The 17,844-nt window shown below is 43.8% G+C and overlaps 2 protein-coding genes and 1 long non-coding RNA gene across 3 annotated transcripts in view; 1 reads left to right on the top strand and 2 right to left on the bottom strand.

Annotated features, from left to right (window-relative positions):
* Positions 1–483: 483 nt before the first annotated feature.
* On the top strand, positions 484–15,573 carry prkd4 (protein kinase D4). Its single transcript, XM_019356890.2, is given in 20 exon segments — positions 484–813; positions 1,229–1,395; positions 4,730–4,868; positions 5,939–6,070; positions 6,183–6,337; positions 6,517–6,712; positions 9,813–9,896; positions 10,417–10,570; positions 10,843–10,966; positions 11,080–11,157; positions 11,547–11,679; positions 11,682–11,756; positions 11,869–11,894; positions 11,975–12,047; positions 12,332–12,438; positions 13,567–13,728; positions 13,871–13,969; positions 14,043–14,310; positions 14,643–14,728; positions 14,913–15,573. Coding segments are annotated over 19 exon segments (2,412 nt in total). The 5' UTR covers positions 484–813; positions 1,229–1,239; the 3' UTR covers positions 15,078–15,573.
* On the bottom strand, positions 11,994–14,102 carry LOC112846199 (uncharacterized). Its single transcript, XR_003219054.1, has 3 exons — positions 13,965–14,102; positions 12,340–12,460; positions 11,994–12,134 (listed from the first exon to the last, which is right to left on the bottom strand). It is a non-coding gene; the product is annotated as an uncharacterized LOC112846199 (long non-coding RNA).
* actn3b (actinin alpha 3b) overlaps positions 15,201–17,844 on the bottom strand; it is a 36,676-nt gene continuing 34,032 nt past the window's right edge. Inside the window, exon 21 of the mRNA XM_003447547.4 lies at positions 15,201–16,678. Coding sequence (XP_003447595.1) covers positions 16,520–16,678 — 159 coding nt within the window. The 3' untranslated portion in view covers positions 15,201–16,519. The remainder of the gene's footprint in view (positions 16,679–17,844) is intronic.

Genomic DNA, 17,844 nt, shown 5'->3' with positions numbered 1-17,844 from the left:
TTGTAGCTGAAGATCCAATAAAGATCAGTGCTTCTTCCCAGTACACACCATCATATCAATACTTACCAGTACTGTAAGGTATTAATCGTTCACTTCTACACCCTGGGTCGGTGCAGTGTAATAACTGGGATTTCAGGAGGTGCAGACTCCTTAAATATGTGACCGCTAATGCACTATTTTCTCACGTGGGAGAACAAAACTGCTACAGCTGTAAATATTAATTTGTGATCACTGCAGCAGCAACAATTTGATCCAAAGCTTAAAAGAGAAATCTTGATTTCTGTGTGCTGCCTGTCCAAATGTGTATGGAGATCAGTGCATGTACTCAGAGCCACTGATGGTGATGTACAATGTACGTACGCAGGCCTTCTCTCTTTTTTTGTTTTGTTGCAGATGATTTCATGCATCTTATTATGACGGGGCCAACCTAATGTGTATTTTAATCAAAGGTTCAATAAATGCAAATTCCACTTTTCAAACCAAATCTGCCTCCTGTGTGTTTTCCAAACTTCTACAGAAGCGAACGTGCGCGCTGAATTGTTTTAACCATTTCAAAGTACGTGCGTGTTTAACTTTTGACAGCCAGGGTGTGGGGTGTTAACCGTACGCTGTGCTTTTTGCAGCCTTCACAGAGGTGAGTGCTTCTCTTGTTACTTCCTGTCTCTCAGACAGCCGAGCCCCACAAAAAGGAAACCAGAGCAACCAGCAGCTCATGATGAGCCTCGGCAGCACCATGATAGATTGATCAGCTGTTGCTCTGTTGAGACGCAATCCTTCGATCGTCGAAGACAAAGACCAGACCAAGATTAGACCGTAAGGTTGGTGCTTTTTAGTTTGTTCTTGATCTGATTAAAAAATAACTCTTAGTTTATTTTGATCAAAGTTCTGTGTAGTAAGTTATGTCCTGTTATATCAGTCAATAACAAAGCTTTTACAACAGAAGTCTTTTTAGCCGAAGAGAGTATACACTGCTTGAAATATCCTTCTATTTCGGGCGATGGTGAGATAAAAATCTCTTATTGAGAAATTGGGGGGTTCAGTTTTAGACACCTGAACGTTAAACAGGAACTATTTCAAACAAGAGCTGTAAAGTTAAGATGGAGTAGATTTACAGGGGCCTGCGTAGTGCTTTGTTTTGGAGTTTCACGTTAAACCTCTTCAGCTTTCTCTCAGGTTTTTTAACACACCTTCAACCCCACATTAACTTGATCCACGTTTCCTCCTGCAGGCTCTCTCTCCATGTCTACACTGACTCCCTCGAGTCCCAATAGTCTCACAGCACCGGTCCTGGTCCAGTTCCAGCTGGGTCTGTTCAGGGAGGTGGTTCGAGTCCCTGCGGGCAACCTGAGCTACCGTCATGCCCGGAGGTTGGCTGCTGAGGTCATAGAGCGCAAGGTAACCGCACGGGGTGGCGTCGTTTCCCGGCTTGAAAGCACTTTGACACGAGGAGGCGTGGCGGTATTATACATCAGATCATGAAGAGTTCACCATCAGTCATGAGTGTTAAAGAGGCCATGCACCAGTTTTAAAATAGATCTTTATCTATGTTTTATTCCTACACACACACACACTCACAGTAGTGCGTTGTCCGATTAGTCAATATCAAAGAGAGGGGTCTTCTCAACCACATGACTGTAACAGCGAGCAAACGTGCCGCCTCCCAGAAATTCAAACGTGTTTATGAGGGGCAGCCAATGAGAAGACAGTTTGCTTAAACAGAAAGTCGAGAGGGGAGCTTAGGATGAAGTGACGGCTATTATATGCAAAGCTACTGTAACACAGAGTCCAAGAATAAAAAAAAAAAAACTATGGAGCTGGACAATAATAACTTACAGAGTTGTACAAAAACAAAAAGCGAAAGTGTGCATAACAACCTGCAGATGTGCGAATCTGAAAGGCGTCATCATTTAGGAGGCACGAGAGGGTCTCATGAAAGATGCTTTTGAAATGCATTGTGGGTATTCTGTTGGGGCATTTTTTGGTAGTTGGACCAATCCTAGAGAAGTGTTCTCATCATCTTCAGCTGCAGTTGGGGTTTAAAGCACTTTAAAGAGAGCAGCTTTTTCTGAGTCTACCTCATTTTTAGCTGGTAGCCGTGCAGATTGGGGTCAAGGTTTGTTCTGTTTTCTTTTTTTCTTCTCTTTTGTTTTGGAGTTTTTGTTTTTTTTAAGTGCCATTCGATACTGGTCAAAACTGACTGGCATGTGGTTTGCTCAGATCCCACAGCTGTAGGAAAAAACTGCCTGCAAAGAGCCAGAAGCCAGAAGGTGATGAAAAAAGACATAAATTAGAATGAAATGCTGAGCTGTCACAACGCGCCTTGACCCATAACACAGTCCCACTTGGAAACTATTATGATGATGTTTGAAATCTCTCAGGGCTCTCAGAACTGTCAGGAAGTGGACTATGAAAGGTCACCTTATTTATGAAGGGAGGTAGTGTAGGTTTGTGCATGGAGTGTGGTTTTGTCTGCAGAGTTTGGTGGTTTTGTGCTGTTGTGTTTGCAGCTCGCTGTATGGTGGTGTAATTTCACCAACATTTTGTATTGTGAAGTGGGTGTCACCCAACCACCTTCAGATTTTTGAGGGTGTTTGTGAATACAATTTGTTCTGGAAAACTAAATGACAAGTTTAAAAAAAGAAAAGATATAAACTCGCCATTTTACAGATTTCCTCCACCCACCAGAGATGTATTTAGAATTATTGGGTACTCTATACTTGGTTAAAGAGCCAATTCTATACCCAAGTGCCAGCGCACAGACAGTGGAGTAAAACTGTAGTTGAGGTTAAATAAGGAAAGTTGTGAATTGCAGGTGTTGCAGGGGCTTCATCTCACTGTCACTGGGCTGGTCTTTGCACTTCCTCGGTTACTGGGACTGTGGTCGGCACGAGCGCAGAAAACTTTCCAACCACAGCTTCTCCCCTCTGAGTGAGACACACACCAACACGCACGCACGCAGCGCACCTTTACAGTTTTCAACTTGAGTTTCCAGGCAGTAGGTCAGCTCATCGGGTGTGTGTGTGTGTCACTTGTGCACGTTTTGCATTCATTATAGTCAGTGGTCAATGATGGATGAACAACACTGAAACCTAGCAGGTATTTGTTTTACCTTTAGGGTCATATAAAGCACAATTCCACTTATGCACTTTGTTTAATTTATATATATATATTATTATATTGATATGATATTATATATGTGTGTGTGTGCAGTACTCTGTTCTGTCCAAAAAATATACAGCTTTTAATCCTAACTTGGATTTAGCTGGTTTGGTGATGCTGACTGGCTCGAACTGCTCCTCAGCCGGTTGGCTGGTAGGCCAAGCTGTGTGGCAGCAGGAGTGTTTGCTGCACCTGGAGAGAACTGAGTGCTTTCATGACAGATTTAATGCTAGAGCTGCTATAAGGGAAATTGATGATGCAGGGTGGAATTAATGGACAGATTATGTTTGTTCTATTGGTGTAAATGGTCGTCTTAATAATGCAATGTTTTGCATCACATCAATGAGTACTGCTGTTAGGAATGGACATGGTTGGCACCAACACTCAGGCAGGCTGTGGAGTTTAAATGATGCTCAGCTGTTCTATCCCCAACACCATCACGCCACCGGCAGCAGCCAGAACCATCGATAAATTCAGACCCTACCATCAAAATGTTGCAAATCGAGACTCGTCAGACCAGACAACATTTTTCTGATCTTCTTTTGTCCAGTTTTAGTGAAGCCTGTGCGAACTGTCACGTCAGTTTCCTGTTCTAAGCTAGGAGTGGCTTCCGGTGTGGTCTTCTTGTGCTGTAGCCCATCTGATTCAAGGTTCGATATGTTGTGCTTTCCGAGACGCTCTTTTGCATACGTTGGTTGTAACGAGTGTTTAATTGAGTTATTGTTGACTTCTTGTCAATATGAAACAGTTTGGCCATTCTCCTCTGACCTCTGACATCAACATTTCACCCAGAGAACTGGTTAGACATGGTTGTGTGGAAAAATCCCAGCAGATCAGCAGTTTCTGAAATACTAGCCTGTCTGAAACCGACAGCCATGCCACGTTAAAGTTAATTAAATCACGTTTTCTTCCTCATTCTGTGGCTCAATTTGAACTTCAGCCGGTCGTCTTGACCGTGTCCGCGTGCCTAAATTCACTGAGCTGCTGCCGTGTGATTGGCTGATTGGATAGAGCAGTTGAACATGTTTAAATAACGAATTGACCTGTACTGTGCACATCTTTGACTCAAGTTTCTTATCATCCCTAAAAACAAAGCTTGAGCTACTTTGCAGCCTTCCTTTCTCTCTTCCTCAGACGTACTTTGGCGACAGAAGAACACAGATTATTTATTTCTATAACGCTGAACATGGGGGAGTCACTCTCTACCTGTGGTGCATCACTCAGAGTTCCTTTCAGAGCTGTCTTCAGTCTCTGTGCTCATCTTAATGTGGTTTTGTTCTTTACCGCCGTGCAGACGTGAAAATGGAAAATCACGACTGACAGAGTGCAGGTGGCTTTCTTTGCTGTGTCCAGTTTCCCAAACCACGCTTTCTCTGATTTCAAATGTTTTAATACTCTATTTGTGGAAAAATTGACTCTTTTTTTCCCCCATATTGCATAATAACTTGTTTCATTTACTCATAGGCAAATCGTGGCATTACCGGAGCCCTTCGGGGGTTTTTAAATTGATCTTCTTGCTTCAATAGCAACTCAACCTGAGACTGCGGTTTTTGTTTGTTTGTGTGTTTAGGCTCCAGACTGCAGCGTGGTGGGTGTCGGGGAGAAGATTCTGCTGTTCAGACATCAACCCGCCTCCGAGCAGTTGCTGCAGCGGCTGACCGACTCCGACGAGCTGCAGGATGGTGACCTCATTGAGGTCATCGTTTCAGGTTAGTGTTTGAGGTTTACAGAGGCAGGTGGACACTCGGTGTGATTTCTGGTACTACGTGTACCTCATTTTTTTGGGTGACATATGGCTTATTCATGCATGTAAAGTGCCGTTTCTGTCCAGGTGTTTGGAGAGAACCTCTTGAAAAGAAATCAGTTTTATGAAGCAAAGACCATCTGCTGCTTCAAGCACCTTGTTGATTTGTAAAACTCTGATTCATGCTGGCTCTCGGGTTATCTGCTGGGTACAGATTCCTCCATTAAAGTCTGCCGTTCCCTTCCCTTTATACTGAGAAGCATCACAAAGCTGTGAAACCTCAAAGGAAAAGTTCTGGCTCAGAGAGATTGTCCAAAAAGTACAAGTCTGCTGCAGGAAAATTCACAAATCACATACAAGAGTGTGGTTCTTTTGATGATTACATTAACCAAACAGCTACTTACAGTTCCCATTAAAGTGTTTCTGCACGAGCCCATTTCACATCCCAAGATGGCATTTCTTAAAAACATGTTATACACCAGAGCTGATGTTTTAGACCTGCACAGATGTGAGCTTGTTAACTTCAGTCACAGCATTCTGATGCTTAAAGTGTGATCTGTTCATCTTTAGCAGGTTGCTTTTGTACTGAGTAGGTTATTCCTTATTTTCTGTCATCTATATACTATTACATTGGTGGATGTTCATATTAAAAATGGACAAAGTTTTGGTTGTCGTTGAGTGGCGATCATGTGCTGTAGGACTGAATGCAGTGGCCCAGGTTCAACTGTCTACTCTTCTGATGAAGGCAAAAAACCCCCCAAAACAAAATAAAAAGACATGACAAAGGTTTTAAATAAGCCCAACTCTCCTACTGTTCCAAACCTATTTTCACGGGGGGCAGTGGGCGGGTGGACGAAGTTAAAAGTGTTTGTTTCAGACTGTATATGAGTCGAGCGTCTGCACCAAGGACCAGTATAAGACAAATGAGGATTATTTTGAGCTGTGAATCATGCAAAGCTACTATAGTGGAGTCTTAGCAGTAAATGCATGGAGCGTGGATGTCTGTTGGTGTAACGAGTCCTCTCTGTGATTCAGGATCAGCCTCCGTGACGCAGATGACGATGCGTCCACACTCCTTGGCGGTGCAGTCGTACCGGACCCCCACTTTCTGTCACCACTGTGGAGAGATGCTGTGGGGCCTCGTTCGGCAGGGTTTAAAATGTGACGGTAAAGGCGCCTTTACACTTCATGGTCATGTGGTGGTATCTCTTCACTGATACTTGAGTGTTGTTAAGGTTTTTGTGTTTTTTGTTTTTTTTTAACTTTTATCTCTTTACAGGTTGTGGATTAGACTTTCATAAACGTTGTGCTTTGCAGTTGCCCAGCAACTGTAGCCGAGCACGGCGTCAGGTTAGCACCAGCTTTTCCCTGTTTCCACCCCGGCGACCTCGCACACACTCGCTGTCCAATCAGGCAGGCGGGAGTCTAGAAGAGGTGAGGAACTACTGTATCTGTAATTTTGCCTGATGATGAGTGCAGATAAGGATGTTTGCAACCCTGGATGTGTTTGTTTCTCCAGCACACCTGTAACCTTTACTGGTCTTTAATCGAACCACATATTCGAACCACAAGTTACTCTAAGCTGATATCTTTCACTTTGCATCTTTCTGCAGATCAGCATGTCCAAGCCCGCGTCCAGGCCTCCATCCTGGGCCGAGGCTCCGGTGTGGCTGGGAGTCGGTTACAGCGACTGGAGCAGGGCTCAGGTCCCTCACACCTTCCACATCCACAGCTACACCAAACCCACCGTCTGCCAGTACTGCCACCGGCTGCTCAAAGGCCTCTTCAGGCAGGGGCTGCAGTGCTCAGGTGAGGGGACTTTCAGTTTGAACAAAAGCTACTAATAACGTGCGGTTATTTAAAAAAAGAAACATTTTGCCTTCATGGAGTCCATGAAAAACTAAGCACACCCCATGTTTCAGTAACTTGTTCAACCTCCTTTAGAGCAATAACTTGAATTATTCATGTCCTGTGTGACTTTATCAGTTTCTCACATTTTTATGGAGAGATTGCATCTCACTTTTTTTGCAGCGTTGTTTCAGTTCGCTGAGCTTTGCAGGATTCGTTTATTCACAGATCTGTAGATTTGCTGCTGTGCTTGTGATCATTGTCCTGTTACATGATTCAACTTTGTCTAAGCTTTATCTGTCAGACAGATGGCATCATATTTGTCTCTAGGTATACTCTGGTGTTAATGGTTGACTCAGTGACAGCGATGTGTTTGGTTTCCTCTGAACGTGGTTTTGTGCGTCTCGTCAGTGCAAAGGACATTCGTTGTTCCAGAGGTCTGGTGGTTTGTTCAGATGGAACTTTCCAAACATCATCTGTGCTCCCATGTTCCTATTAGAGAGAAGAGGCTTTGTCTCCAAACAAGCCATGTTCAGTCTTTTCTAATTGTACTGTCACCGGCCAGCTCTATCAGAAAGTAGATCGCGTGCTTCTACTGCAGTGAGTCCCTCTTGCTGTGGCACCATGACAGGATGTAAATATTAATGGTTTACACCTCAGCTGAGCTGTTATTTTAGCCAGCTGCACGTTTCGTTTGGTAGAAGGAAATTAGCACAAGTGTTAAGAAAAGGTTGACCTCGCTGAAAAAACCCACAGCAAACCCAATCTACGTCAGGGGTAGTGAACTTAGTCCATTTAGTCAACGGGAAATGAGAATCGCATCAGATTTCCTGTAAAATGTATTTCCCTCACAATTTGGCCCACATGAAGTTCTCAACAAGTGCACAGAAAGTTTATTGGCCTCTATAAAGTTTAGTCCTGCATAATTTACACTGCTCTCACCACAACCTGTTTAACAGCACGAGGCGTTTAACAAAAGCAAAACTCACTCTTATGTATAAATATAATAACTGCTTCTATTATTTCAACCTGTTTTACAGGTCTGAAAAACAGGTTTGTCTAATATCTCTTAAATTAGAAACATCCTGTCTCAGAGTGAGGCGGAAAACTAGTTCATGCATTTATTACTTCCAGGCTGGTCTACTGTCATTATTTACTTTCAGGATGTCCTAAAAACTCCCTGAAAAGCCTTCAGTTAATCCAAATTGCTGCAGCAAGAGTACTGACAGGGACTCTTGGGTCTACAAGGTCTTAAATAATCAGGCCCCATCTTATCTTAATGACCTTGTAGTACCATATCACCCTATTAGAGCACTTCGCTCTCACACTGCAGGCTTACTTGTTGTTCCTAGAGTATTTAAAAGTAGAATGGGAGGCAGAGCCCTCAGTTTTCAGGCCCCTCTTCTGTGGAACCAGCTTCCAGTTTGGATTCGGGAGACAGACACTATCTCTACTTTCAAGATTAGGCTTAAAACTTTCCTTTTTGCTAAAGCGCATATTTAGGGCTGGACCAGGTGACCCTGAATCCTCCCTTAGTTATGCTGCAGTAGGTGTTAGCTGCTGGGGGATTCCCATGATGCACTGAGTGTTTCTTCTTCACTCACTGTGTGTTTACACACCTCTGCATTTAATCATTAGTTATTATTAACCTCTGGCTCTCTTCCACAGTGTCTTTGTCTGTCTTCCTTCCCTCACCCCCAGTTAGTTCGGCAGAGGGCTGCCCCTCCCCGAGCCTGGTTCTGATGGAGGTTTCTTCCTGTTAAACAGGAGTTTTTCCTTCCCACTGTCACCAAGTGCTTACCTGGATGATCTGATATGGTCGTGTTGGTGTTGTTCCCAGATCATCATGAAAATGTTGTTCCAGGTTCAACATTGCAAGTGACCAATCAGAATGTTGTGACGTTATTCTTTTGCGCGCCAAGCCATTCGTGCATTTATGAAATCCCCATGTTGCAAGGACAATATCAGTTCTGCTTACCGTTTATTAAAGGGTTAGGGTCAGGGTCCGGTGATCGGTGGACAGAGGCGGTTTCTCGCAGCTTAAGTACAGTTTTTTGTTTTACGGCGGTTTTTCCCGAAGTCGCAAAACTATGACGTCACAGCATTCTGATTGGTCACTTGCAATGTTGATCCTGGAACAACATTTTCATGATGATCTGGGAACAACACCAACACGACGATATCAGATCGTGCTACTTACCTTGAGGAGGTTGTCTGATTGTTCGGGCTTTCTCTCTGTTATTGTGGGTCTTTATCTAACAACACAGAGCATCTTGAGTTGTTGTGATTTGGTGCTATATAAATAAAACTGAACTGAACGTGGCAACTCGGTAGTTTTGTAGGATGCTTAATTTGAGAGCAGAAAATCTTTGATCTTGCAGTTTGCTTGTGCCATACTACCAGGCTTCTGCTGTCAAACTGGCTGCACATGAGTGTAAAACTTTACAGCCTTTACAGCTGCATCACCTCAAAGTTTGGCTCAAAGGAACATCCTGTGCTGTGGGTTATTTGTTCTTTAATTAATTTTGAGTTTGCCTCTACATCTTAGCAGAGGTCCCAATTTGGCCCACTGGCCTTGATCTCGACACATGTGGTCTAAAGGTGTAGATAGCACAACAGGTCAGAAGGATGTGTACGTTTGAATTTTATTGTCACCCATTCCCGTGAAAGAGTGGGTGACAGGCCTCCTCCTTTACAAACCCGATAATGTGATGCGTTCAGATCTTGTGGCCATTTTTGGTGCTCTGTTCCTGCAAAGCATTGACTTTGATTAGTAATGCTTGACTTGGAGGCTCACGAGCACACAGCAAACACTTGTTGTGTCAAGGAGCTTGTGTATCCCACGTATTTACGTAAGCAGATTGGGTTAAATCTAATTTTACCTAAATGCCTGGATGTGTCTCAGACGTCTCGAATCTCAGACGACATTCATTTTCATTACGAAAAAAAAACTGACCGCAATATTCTGACTCATGAGTTTGTATCTTTCCAGACTCAAGCGCTCTTCCTTTTTTCTGTCAGCCTTTTTAAACCTCCCACATCTCCTCCATGATTTTTCCAGACTGCAGGTTTAACTGCCATCGGCGCTGTGAGCCTTTAGTCCCCAGAGACTGTCCCGGAGAGAGGAACGGCATGAACGGGGAAGGTGAGTGACGGTCCCCGGAGGTCTGAGGTCTGGTTTTCATTTCATATTCTGGGCTTGTGGCTGTGTTAGACTATGGCTCTTTGAAAAGGGGCCTGACTCTGATGCTGTCAGCCTGAGTCGAAGCGGATTCACCCTGTTTCCGAGGAACATTTGATAGATTCAGGCCTCACTCTAAATTAGCATCTCAGAAACGTCACATTCCTCCGAGTGGCGGTGATGATTAGCTGCATGATGAGTCAGGGAAACTCGATCAGAGCCTGATGAGATCTGAAATGATTCCACCAGAGAATATGTAAAAAAGAACAAACAAAGACAGGTGACTGATCAGCAGTATTTCAGATGCATTTTGAGTCATTTATTGAGAAAAATCAGACATTTTCTTTTGTTCGGTTAACCTCATCTTGAACTTATTTGCTTTTTTTACCTCATTATTTGTTGGTATTTTATGGCCCTAATCGTGTAAATAATATAAATAGAATTATATGTAGATGTTCATTAGTTGCTGATGCCACATTTCCAGAAAGCCCAGCAGCTGATAACAGCTGCCCACCAGACTTGGAGGACAATGAGTCAGTGATCACCTGCACCACAGAGATCTGCGACGATGACATGTTCACCGATGATGACTCACAGGCAGAGACCGGGGAAGTCGAGCAGCTGCGAGAGCCGATGAGGTCAGAGGGGCACTAAGTTTTTCTGATGATGTAATCCCAGCTAAAAGCTGTCTGCTGGTGCAGACAGTGTCCGAACGCTGTCAGACGTCTGAATCACATGTCGCCCAAACCTCACGTATTATAAAACAGACGTTTATCGTCCCTGTCGTTTATACCTGGAGTTTATCGGCTGTGTTTGTGGCCCACGCTGCCACCTAGAGGCGACTTCTGTTTTATTCACCATCTCTAAACTGGCCTTTGTTTTGTCCTCCCTCTCTTTGTCCGCCCACCAGTCCGTGTTTCAGCAGCAACATCCCCCTGATGAGGCTCGTCCAGTCTGTGCATCACACTAAGAGGAGAGGTGGAGGAGTCCTGAGAGAGGGGTGGCTGGTCCACCACACCAACACAGACACACTGGTGAGAAACACACTCTTTCAGATTTGGAAACATTCAAAAAAGCAAAGGTTATGATATTTGTGCAGCAGAAGCACATTTTCATCGGCTTTTAACTCGGTCGTATCTTTACTCAGAGGAAACGCCATTACTGGATCTTGGACTGGAAGAGCATGACTCTGTACCAGAATGAAAACACCACCAAGTTCTACAAGGTATGATAGCTGCATGGTATCAGACAGAAACAGACAAAGCAGCATCCTGTGTACTGCACGCTCACTCCCACTCGTATCAAAGGCCTCTTTCATTAACATATATCCAGAAATGTTCCTGCAGTGTGCCAGTTTTGTTCCTCCCACTGTGTCACTGTGTAAACAGTGCAAACATCCACCGAGGCAGCTCGCGCTCTGAGCAGCATTTACTTTAAAGAGAACAGTATTGTATTTTGTGTATGTTCATTTTATCTCCTTTGTTCATTTTAAATGTACTTTAAGAAGTTTGTAGTGCAGTGAAAATCAGATAATGATAGCATGACAGATGTTACTTTGATTATACAAACATGTGGGAGCAGGTCATGGATTATAGCTTTAAACCACCTCTGCAGGAGATCTCTCTGTCCGAGGTGCTCGGGGTCCGAGGCCCCGCCCAGCTCTCCGTGCCGTCATCAGACGGCAGCACTCACTCGTTCGAGCTGGTGACGGTGTCACTGGTGTACTGCGTGATAGCCGGCGAGGAGGGGCAGCCTGGGAGAGTGCCATCCGGCAGGCTATGATGCCCGTGGAGAGCAGCAGAGGACCCAAAGACGAGATCCAGGGTGAGGCAGAAAACATCAGATATTAATATCAGATCTTACTCTGAATATGGTAACGGTGATGGATATGAACCCGCAACATTCAATTAACGAGACTTCCTGTCTCTGGTTACAGATCAATACCGATACAGACGCAGTGCGGTAAGATTTCAGCGAGTTTATCGTGCACACGTTAGAGGAGAGTGTTACAGAGTGTTGAGGTGTGTTTGTGTGTGTTTTAGGACATCAGCTCGGTGTATCAGATCTGTACAGACGAGGTGCTGGGGTCGGGACAGTTTGGCGTGGTGTACGGAGGTCAGCTGATTCTCATCATGTTGTTATGTTCAGAAAACTGAACACGTGGAGTACATGAAAATCCTGTGACTGTCTCTATGCAGTAATCTGAAAATACATAGTACAGAAGAAACAGTTTCAAAAGTCAAAACAGACTTTGGTTGACAAACAGCAAAGAAACCAGAGACTTCAGAGGCTGAAATGTTGCTCAAAACAAACTTTTTCATCAAATGTCTCTCTGTTTTTGCTAAGCTACAAATGCATTTTGCATCATTATCATTTCTCTTTTGTTTTTTCTTCTTCAGGAACTCACAGGAAGTCGGGTCGAACAGTTGCCATCAAGGTCATCGACAAGACGCGTTTCCCCACCAAACAGGAGACGCAGCTGAGAAACGAAGTGTCCATCTTGCAGGTTTTAATGCAGTTTTCAAACACTTTACAAGAAATGACACAAAAAATGTAACAAGTTACTGAAAACACGTGAGGAACAAACCAGAAACAACCTGATGGTTAACCTTTAAAACTGTGGCATAATTATCAGAAAATTCACATTCTTTTAAATGGAGTGCATAATAAACTTTTTGCCAATTTATTTAGAATTAAATAAATATTAATTTGCATATATGAGTTTTAATTGGTATCTTAAAGGCCACATTTGGAATTTTATTTAATTTATTCAAAATGTATTGCTTAAAAATGTGTTGTCTTCTTTATTTCGGTTTTTGAGGGGAAAATAAAATCACACTGATGATGTAGACGCCTCAAAACCTGATGCATCAAATACGATATATTGGGCGTTAAGGGGTTAAAGAGCCATTCATCATTGCTTTGTTCATAACTCCTGATCCATTATGTCACTGTAGAAGAACTAGCTTGGATGTATTAGTGACAGTTACTTAATCGGGTTTAAATCCTGATGTATTAACTAACCAGTATTCAACGTTAGTTAATTTTGTGTTGGTGCTCTCAGTAGTTACACAGGAGTCCCTTCTTACTTCGTTAGTGTTTCTGAAACTGCTGATCTGCTGGGATTATTCCTCACAACCATCACTAGTTTACAGAGAATGGTCTGAAAATGAGACAAATATCCAGAGTCTTCTGGTGAAAACAGGCTCCTGATGTCAGAGGAGAGTGGGCAGACTGCTTTGAGCTGAAAAGAAGGCAACAGTAACTCAAAGAGCCACTCGCCAGGTGCACTCCTGTCAGCTAAGAACAGGCCTTCGGGGAAATCTGCAGTAACTGTGTGATGCTGTCATGACAGTGTGGACCAAAAACTTGCTGTGAAGGAAAAAGGAGGTCCAACCTGGTGCTACCTAATAAGGTGTCTGGTGAATGTTTATTGATTAGCAGATGGTTGTGGACATGGTTAGTAAATAATCATTAGTTATTAGTGAGTTATTAGCACAAGTACAAATAACTGTCACATTGTTCCTGATTCCTTCCTCACTTCTTCCTCATTAACTCAACACATTTGATTTTCAGCTGATTTTTAGTGTTATAGTCACGATCAGGTGATTTACGTGACGTGCGTGTTTTCCAGAATCTGTCGCACCCCGGCGTGGTTCTGTCGGAGGGCATGTTCGAAACTGTCGAGCACGTGTTTGTTGTAATGGAGAAGCTGCACGGAGACATGCTGGAGATGATTCTGTCCAGCGAGAAAGGTCGACTCCCTGAACGCATCACTCGCTTCCTCGTCATGCAGGTACGAGATCCCGATCTGAGAAACACTCCAGGGGTGTCTAGATGATGTCCTTGTTTTTTTCTTCTTGTTTTAACAAAGATGCAGTGACCTTTAATGTTTGTATTTATCCCAAAATTAAATGTGAAATTCTCAAATGCTTCAGATTCTTGAGGCTCTGCGGTACCTGCACTTGAAGCACATCGCTCACTGTGACCTGAAACCTGAGAACGTACTGCTGGCCACTTCAGACCCCTTACCTCAGGTGGGATTTCGCGCTTTAGTTCCCGATACAGCAAACCGCATCGTCTTTAATCAGCTCTGCCTCTGTGCCGCAGGTGAAGCTGTGTGACTTCGGCTTCGCCCGGATCATAGGGGAGAAGTCTTTCCGGCGCTCCGTCGTGGGGACTCCGGCCTACCTGGCACCCGAGGTGATCAGCAGCAACGGCTACAACCGCTCTCTGGACATGTGGTCTGTCGGCGTCATCATGTACGTCAGCCTGAGCGGCACGTTCCCCTTTAATGAAGATGAGGACATCCGGCAGCAGATCACCAACGCCACCTTCATGTACCCGCGCCAAACCTGGGCCCCCATCTCACTGGAGGGTAGGAACGGTGGTTTTTCTTTAGTTTTAAAACTTCTTTGTGAGCTGGGTTTACAGTTTCAGTTAATACACGTTACCATTCATCATCCCTGTTAAAGGTTTCACACACTACAAACTCCAGGTCAGAAAGTTGTCATGTCAGGCCACAATGCTGCTTTATTTTTATGTTTTCTTTTTAAACATTTAAATACATTTTCCTTAGTTTGATCCATGTCTGCCCACACATACAGTTTGTAGTGTCAGAGTCCTGTTATTCTCCTGTTTCTCCACTGGGTGGCTCCAGTGAGTAAATCCTCCTCTAGAAAATCCTTCTCCGTCTCATTTCCTCCCCAGCTGTGAGCCTCATCAATAACCTGCTGCAGGTGTCGGTGAGACGGCGATTCACCGTGGGCAAAGCGCTGGGACACAGCTGGCTGCAGGTCGGACACTTTACGAACGCCATCATTGAGAATCATTTAATTTTGTAGTGTGAAATAACAGAATAAACTCGATCTAGTGTTACTGCGTTCATAGATGTTGACCAGGATGCTCAGATGCACCTGATCAGGTTTCTAATAGTCCTGATGTGTATGAGTCATGCACGCTCTCCTCTCGCTCCTGCAGAACTTCCAGCTGTGGTGCGACCTCCGGGAGTTCGAGCTCAGGATGGGCTGCAGGTACCTGACGCATCGAGGGGACGAGGACCGATGGCGCTTCTACGCTGCAGAGATGGGGCTGGACTTCCCCTCCAACCTCTGCTGTGACCCCAACAAAGAATTGGACATGTGACCTCGAGCACAGAGGTTAAAGGTCGGACACTTTATCAGACTGTGCAGCTACATTTAAAAATCATTCAGCAGTGAAGCCGGGGATCAAACGGGAGAAAAGTAATAAAGACACAAACACGTGTGGTTTTAATAATATAATTTTCCTTTTTTATTTTCAAGTTGAGGTTTTTAACATATGACTGAAAGAGTGGCATCAGTGATGAGACAGCATGAGTTAGGGATGAGGGGGAGGAGGAGGAAAATGGAGCACAGATGAGATTAAGATATCGAGATCATGCACAGGGAGGAGCCTAACACAGCGATCGTCGTGGCTCACCTCTCTTCTTCAAATGCTACCCTAAACCCTGTGTTGTGAGTACGCCTGCTATGGTTCCACGTACAGTTTTGATTCTTCCCGTTTCATCCACAACTTTCCTGATGCCCTGTCTGACACCTCCCTCTGTCTTTGCCCCCCTTCTCCTCATAATTTTACAATTAGCCCCAAAAAAGGCTAAAAAAAAAAAAAAAAAAAGAGTTTAATAAGAGAGGAGAGAGGTGTGTGGGAGAGGTCGCTCTCTCTGGCCATAACAGCTCATCTTTCTGTATCCGTTCCCGAGTCACCGCCCAGCCACGGCGCTCTCCTCCCGTTCCCTCCACCTGCGTCTTTTAATACTCGGCGCTCCTATTCGTCCTCCGTGTGTTCCTGAGTTTCTTAAGGCTTTAAGATCTCCAGGTTAAATCGCATCTTTGGTAACATTCAGGTTTCACAGTGCTGTGGTGAGAGTTTTCAGTAGCACCCGACAGGCCTCGCTCCTCTGCTGACTGAACTCGTGAACGGGCTCCTACGGGGGTTCGTGTGAGGGCGAGTCGGCGACTCAGAAGACGGCGTTTTTTTTTCTCTAAACTTCAACATAGCATGCATCTGCACAAATACACAACCAACCAAGCCAACTGACCAATCACGTTTTCTTCTTTGATCACCCTTCTAAAAAAAAAAAAAAAAAAAAGGAGAGGGGAAGAGCACACGGCTTTGCTCAAAAATAATCGTAACTTTCGTTCTCTCTCGTTGCCTCCTTCTCTTTAAAGCCTTGTGAAGGCAGGTATGTCATTATGTATGCTGCTTACATAAGTTCAGTGCAATAACTGGTACACCTGTTTTTTCTTCTTCTTTTCTTTTAAACGAGAGAGGAGCTGAGCAGCCTGAACAGAGTTTGTAAGGTCTGAGCAAAGTCTTCTGCTCTTCCCCTCTCTTAGCAGTGTTCCTGTTTAAAAAGAGGGATGGGAGGAGTTAAGAAGAGGGGAATAAAGTTAAGATTTAAGAAGGTGGTGGGAGAAAAAAAAATGAATAACGTGTTTTAAAGGGACAGTGGAAGGGTTTAAAATCGCTCTCTCCATACAGGAGAAATAAGAGAAGCTGGGAAGAAGGGGTGAGGAGGAGGAGGACGTGAAGAGAAGCAGCTGCGCTTATAAGTCGCTCTCTCCGTAGAGGGCACTGGAGAAGGAGATGTAGTCCAGGGCGCCGGGAGGACTGTCCGGTCCGGCGTACCTGGTCATGCGGGTGATGCAGTACTCCGCCTGCTCGGGAGGCAGCTCCCTGCGCAGCTCCTCCACCGTGATGTAATTCTGCGGAAGAGAGAGAGGGGGCGAGGTGTGATTCACGAAGAGCTATTGTCTCCTGTTACAAATGTACTGGTGCATCTGTGAGGATCGGAGAATGATGACTCAAGGTTCAGGCAAACAGTCCTGCAGTTTGAATTTGGAAAGATGAAAACTTGAATTTAAATTACGGACTTACTGTTGAAATAAAGCTGTACTAGATAAATCGCGATGTTTCTCCCAGATTTAAGGGGAAAATTTGCGCTTTGTTTTTGCGCAAAGCGATCGGGACACTCAGAGAATCCGGGTTACGTATGTAATCAAAGAAAAAGCTTGGAGTGAGATAAAGAGTGCTTCCGTATAATTTCTTCCTTGTATACCTGAGTGAGTTGGCCTCAGTTTGGATCGAGTTATTTTGGGATATAAGCATTTAGGTGCCACAGCATCACCTTCCCTTGTCAGAGGTGTTTTCTATGAATGTGAACATTTCAAAAAGTCTCATCAACCTACATACAAAGTATCAACACATCAGTGCTGATACAATCATGCCAATGACCAAAAACCTGATTTGTCAGATTTTTTTTTTTTGTTTAATTTATTGAACTTGTTATAATTAAGCCAAGTTATACTATTTATATAGCCTGTTGGGTTAGAAACCATATTCATTAATAAGAAATGTGCTGGCTCTGTTTTTTCTTTCAGCTTTCGAAAGCTGGTTTCTTGTTTATTGCTTAATTTTTCACTTCACAAAGCCGACTCCAGCCTGGGTCATTTACAGCCTATCCAGCAACTTGACTTTCTTATAACAAAACTGCAGCGCTCCTGGATCATAGCTAATACATTACTCTCACTGTAAATAGATACTATATCAGTGTTGACAAGGTGTTTGATACCAGAACCTTTATGTTATCTGTTTGTGGTCTGAGTTCCCCAAACTCAGTGATTTCTAAAGTGTGGCCTACAAATGAAAGTATGTACAGTTACATATTTATATGAATGTATTTATTTATATAAAAAGTGAATGCAAACTGGTAACAGGAGGAGTTTAGACTGTGATGTTACTCATTACTCTGAGTGTCCCAGTGGTAGGTGGGTCACACATTGGACTTAACTCTTTGCATATGACTGTGTAGCATTAGAGATTTATAGCCAACAGTCTGTTTTTTTTATGTGTTTTTAAAATAAAATTTTCA

Source organism: Oreochromis niloticus, linkage group LG3 (genome assembly GCF_001858045.2).
Source record: "Oreochromis niloticus isolate F11D_XX linkage group LG3, O_niloticus_UMD_NMBU, whole genome shotgun sequence".
In the NCBI taxonomy this organism is placed as follows: domain Eukaryota; kingdom Metazoa; phylum Chordata; class Actinopteri; order Cichliformes; family Cichlidae; genus Oreochromis; species Oreochromis niloticus.
This window is presented reverse-complemented; position numbering and strand designations above follow the sequence as displayed.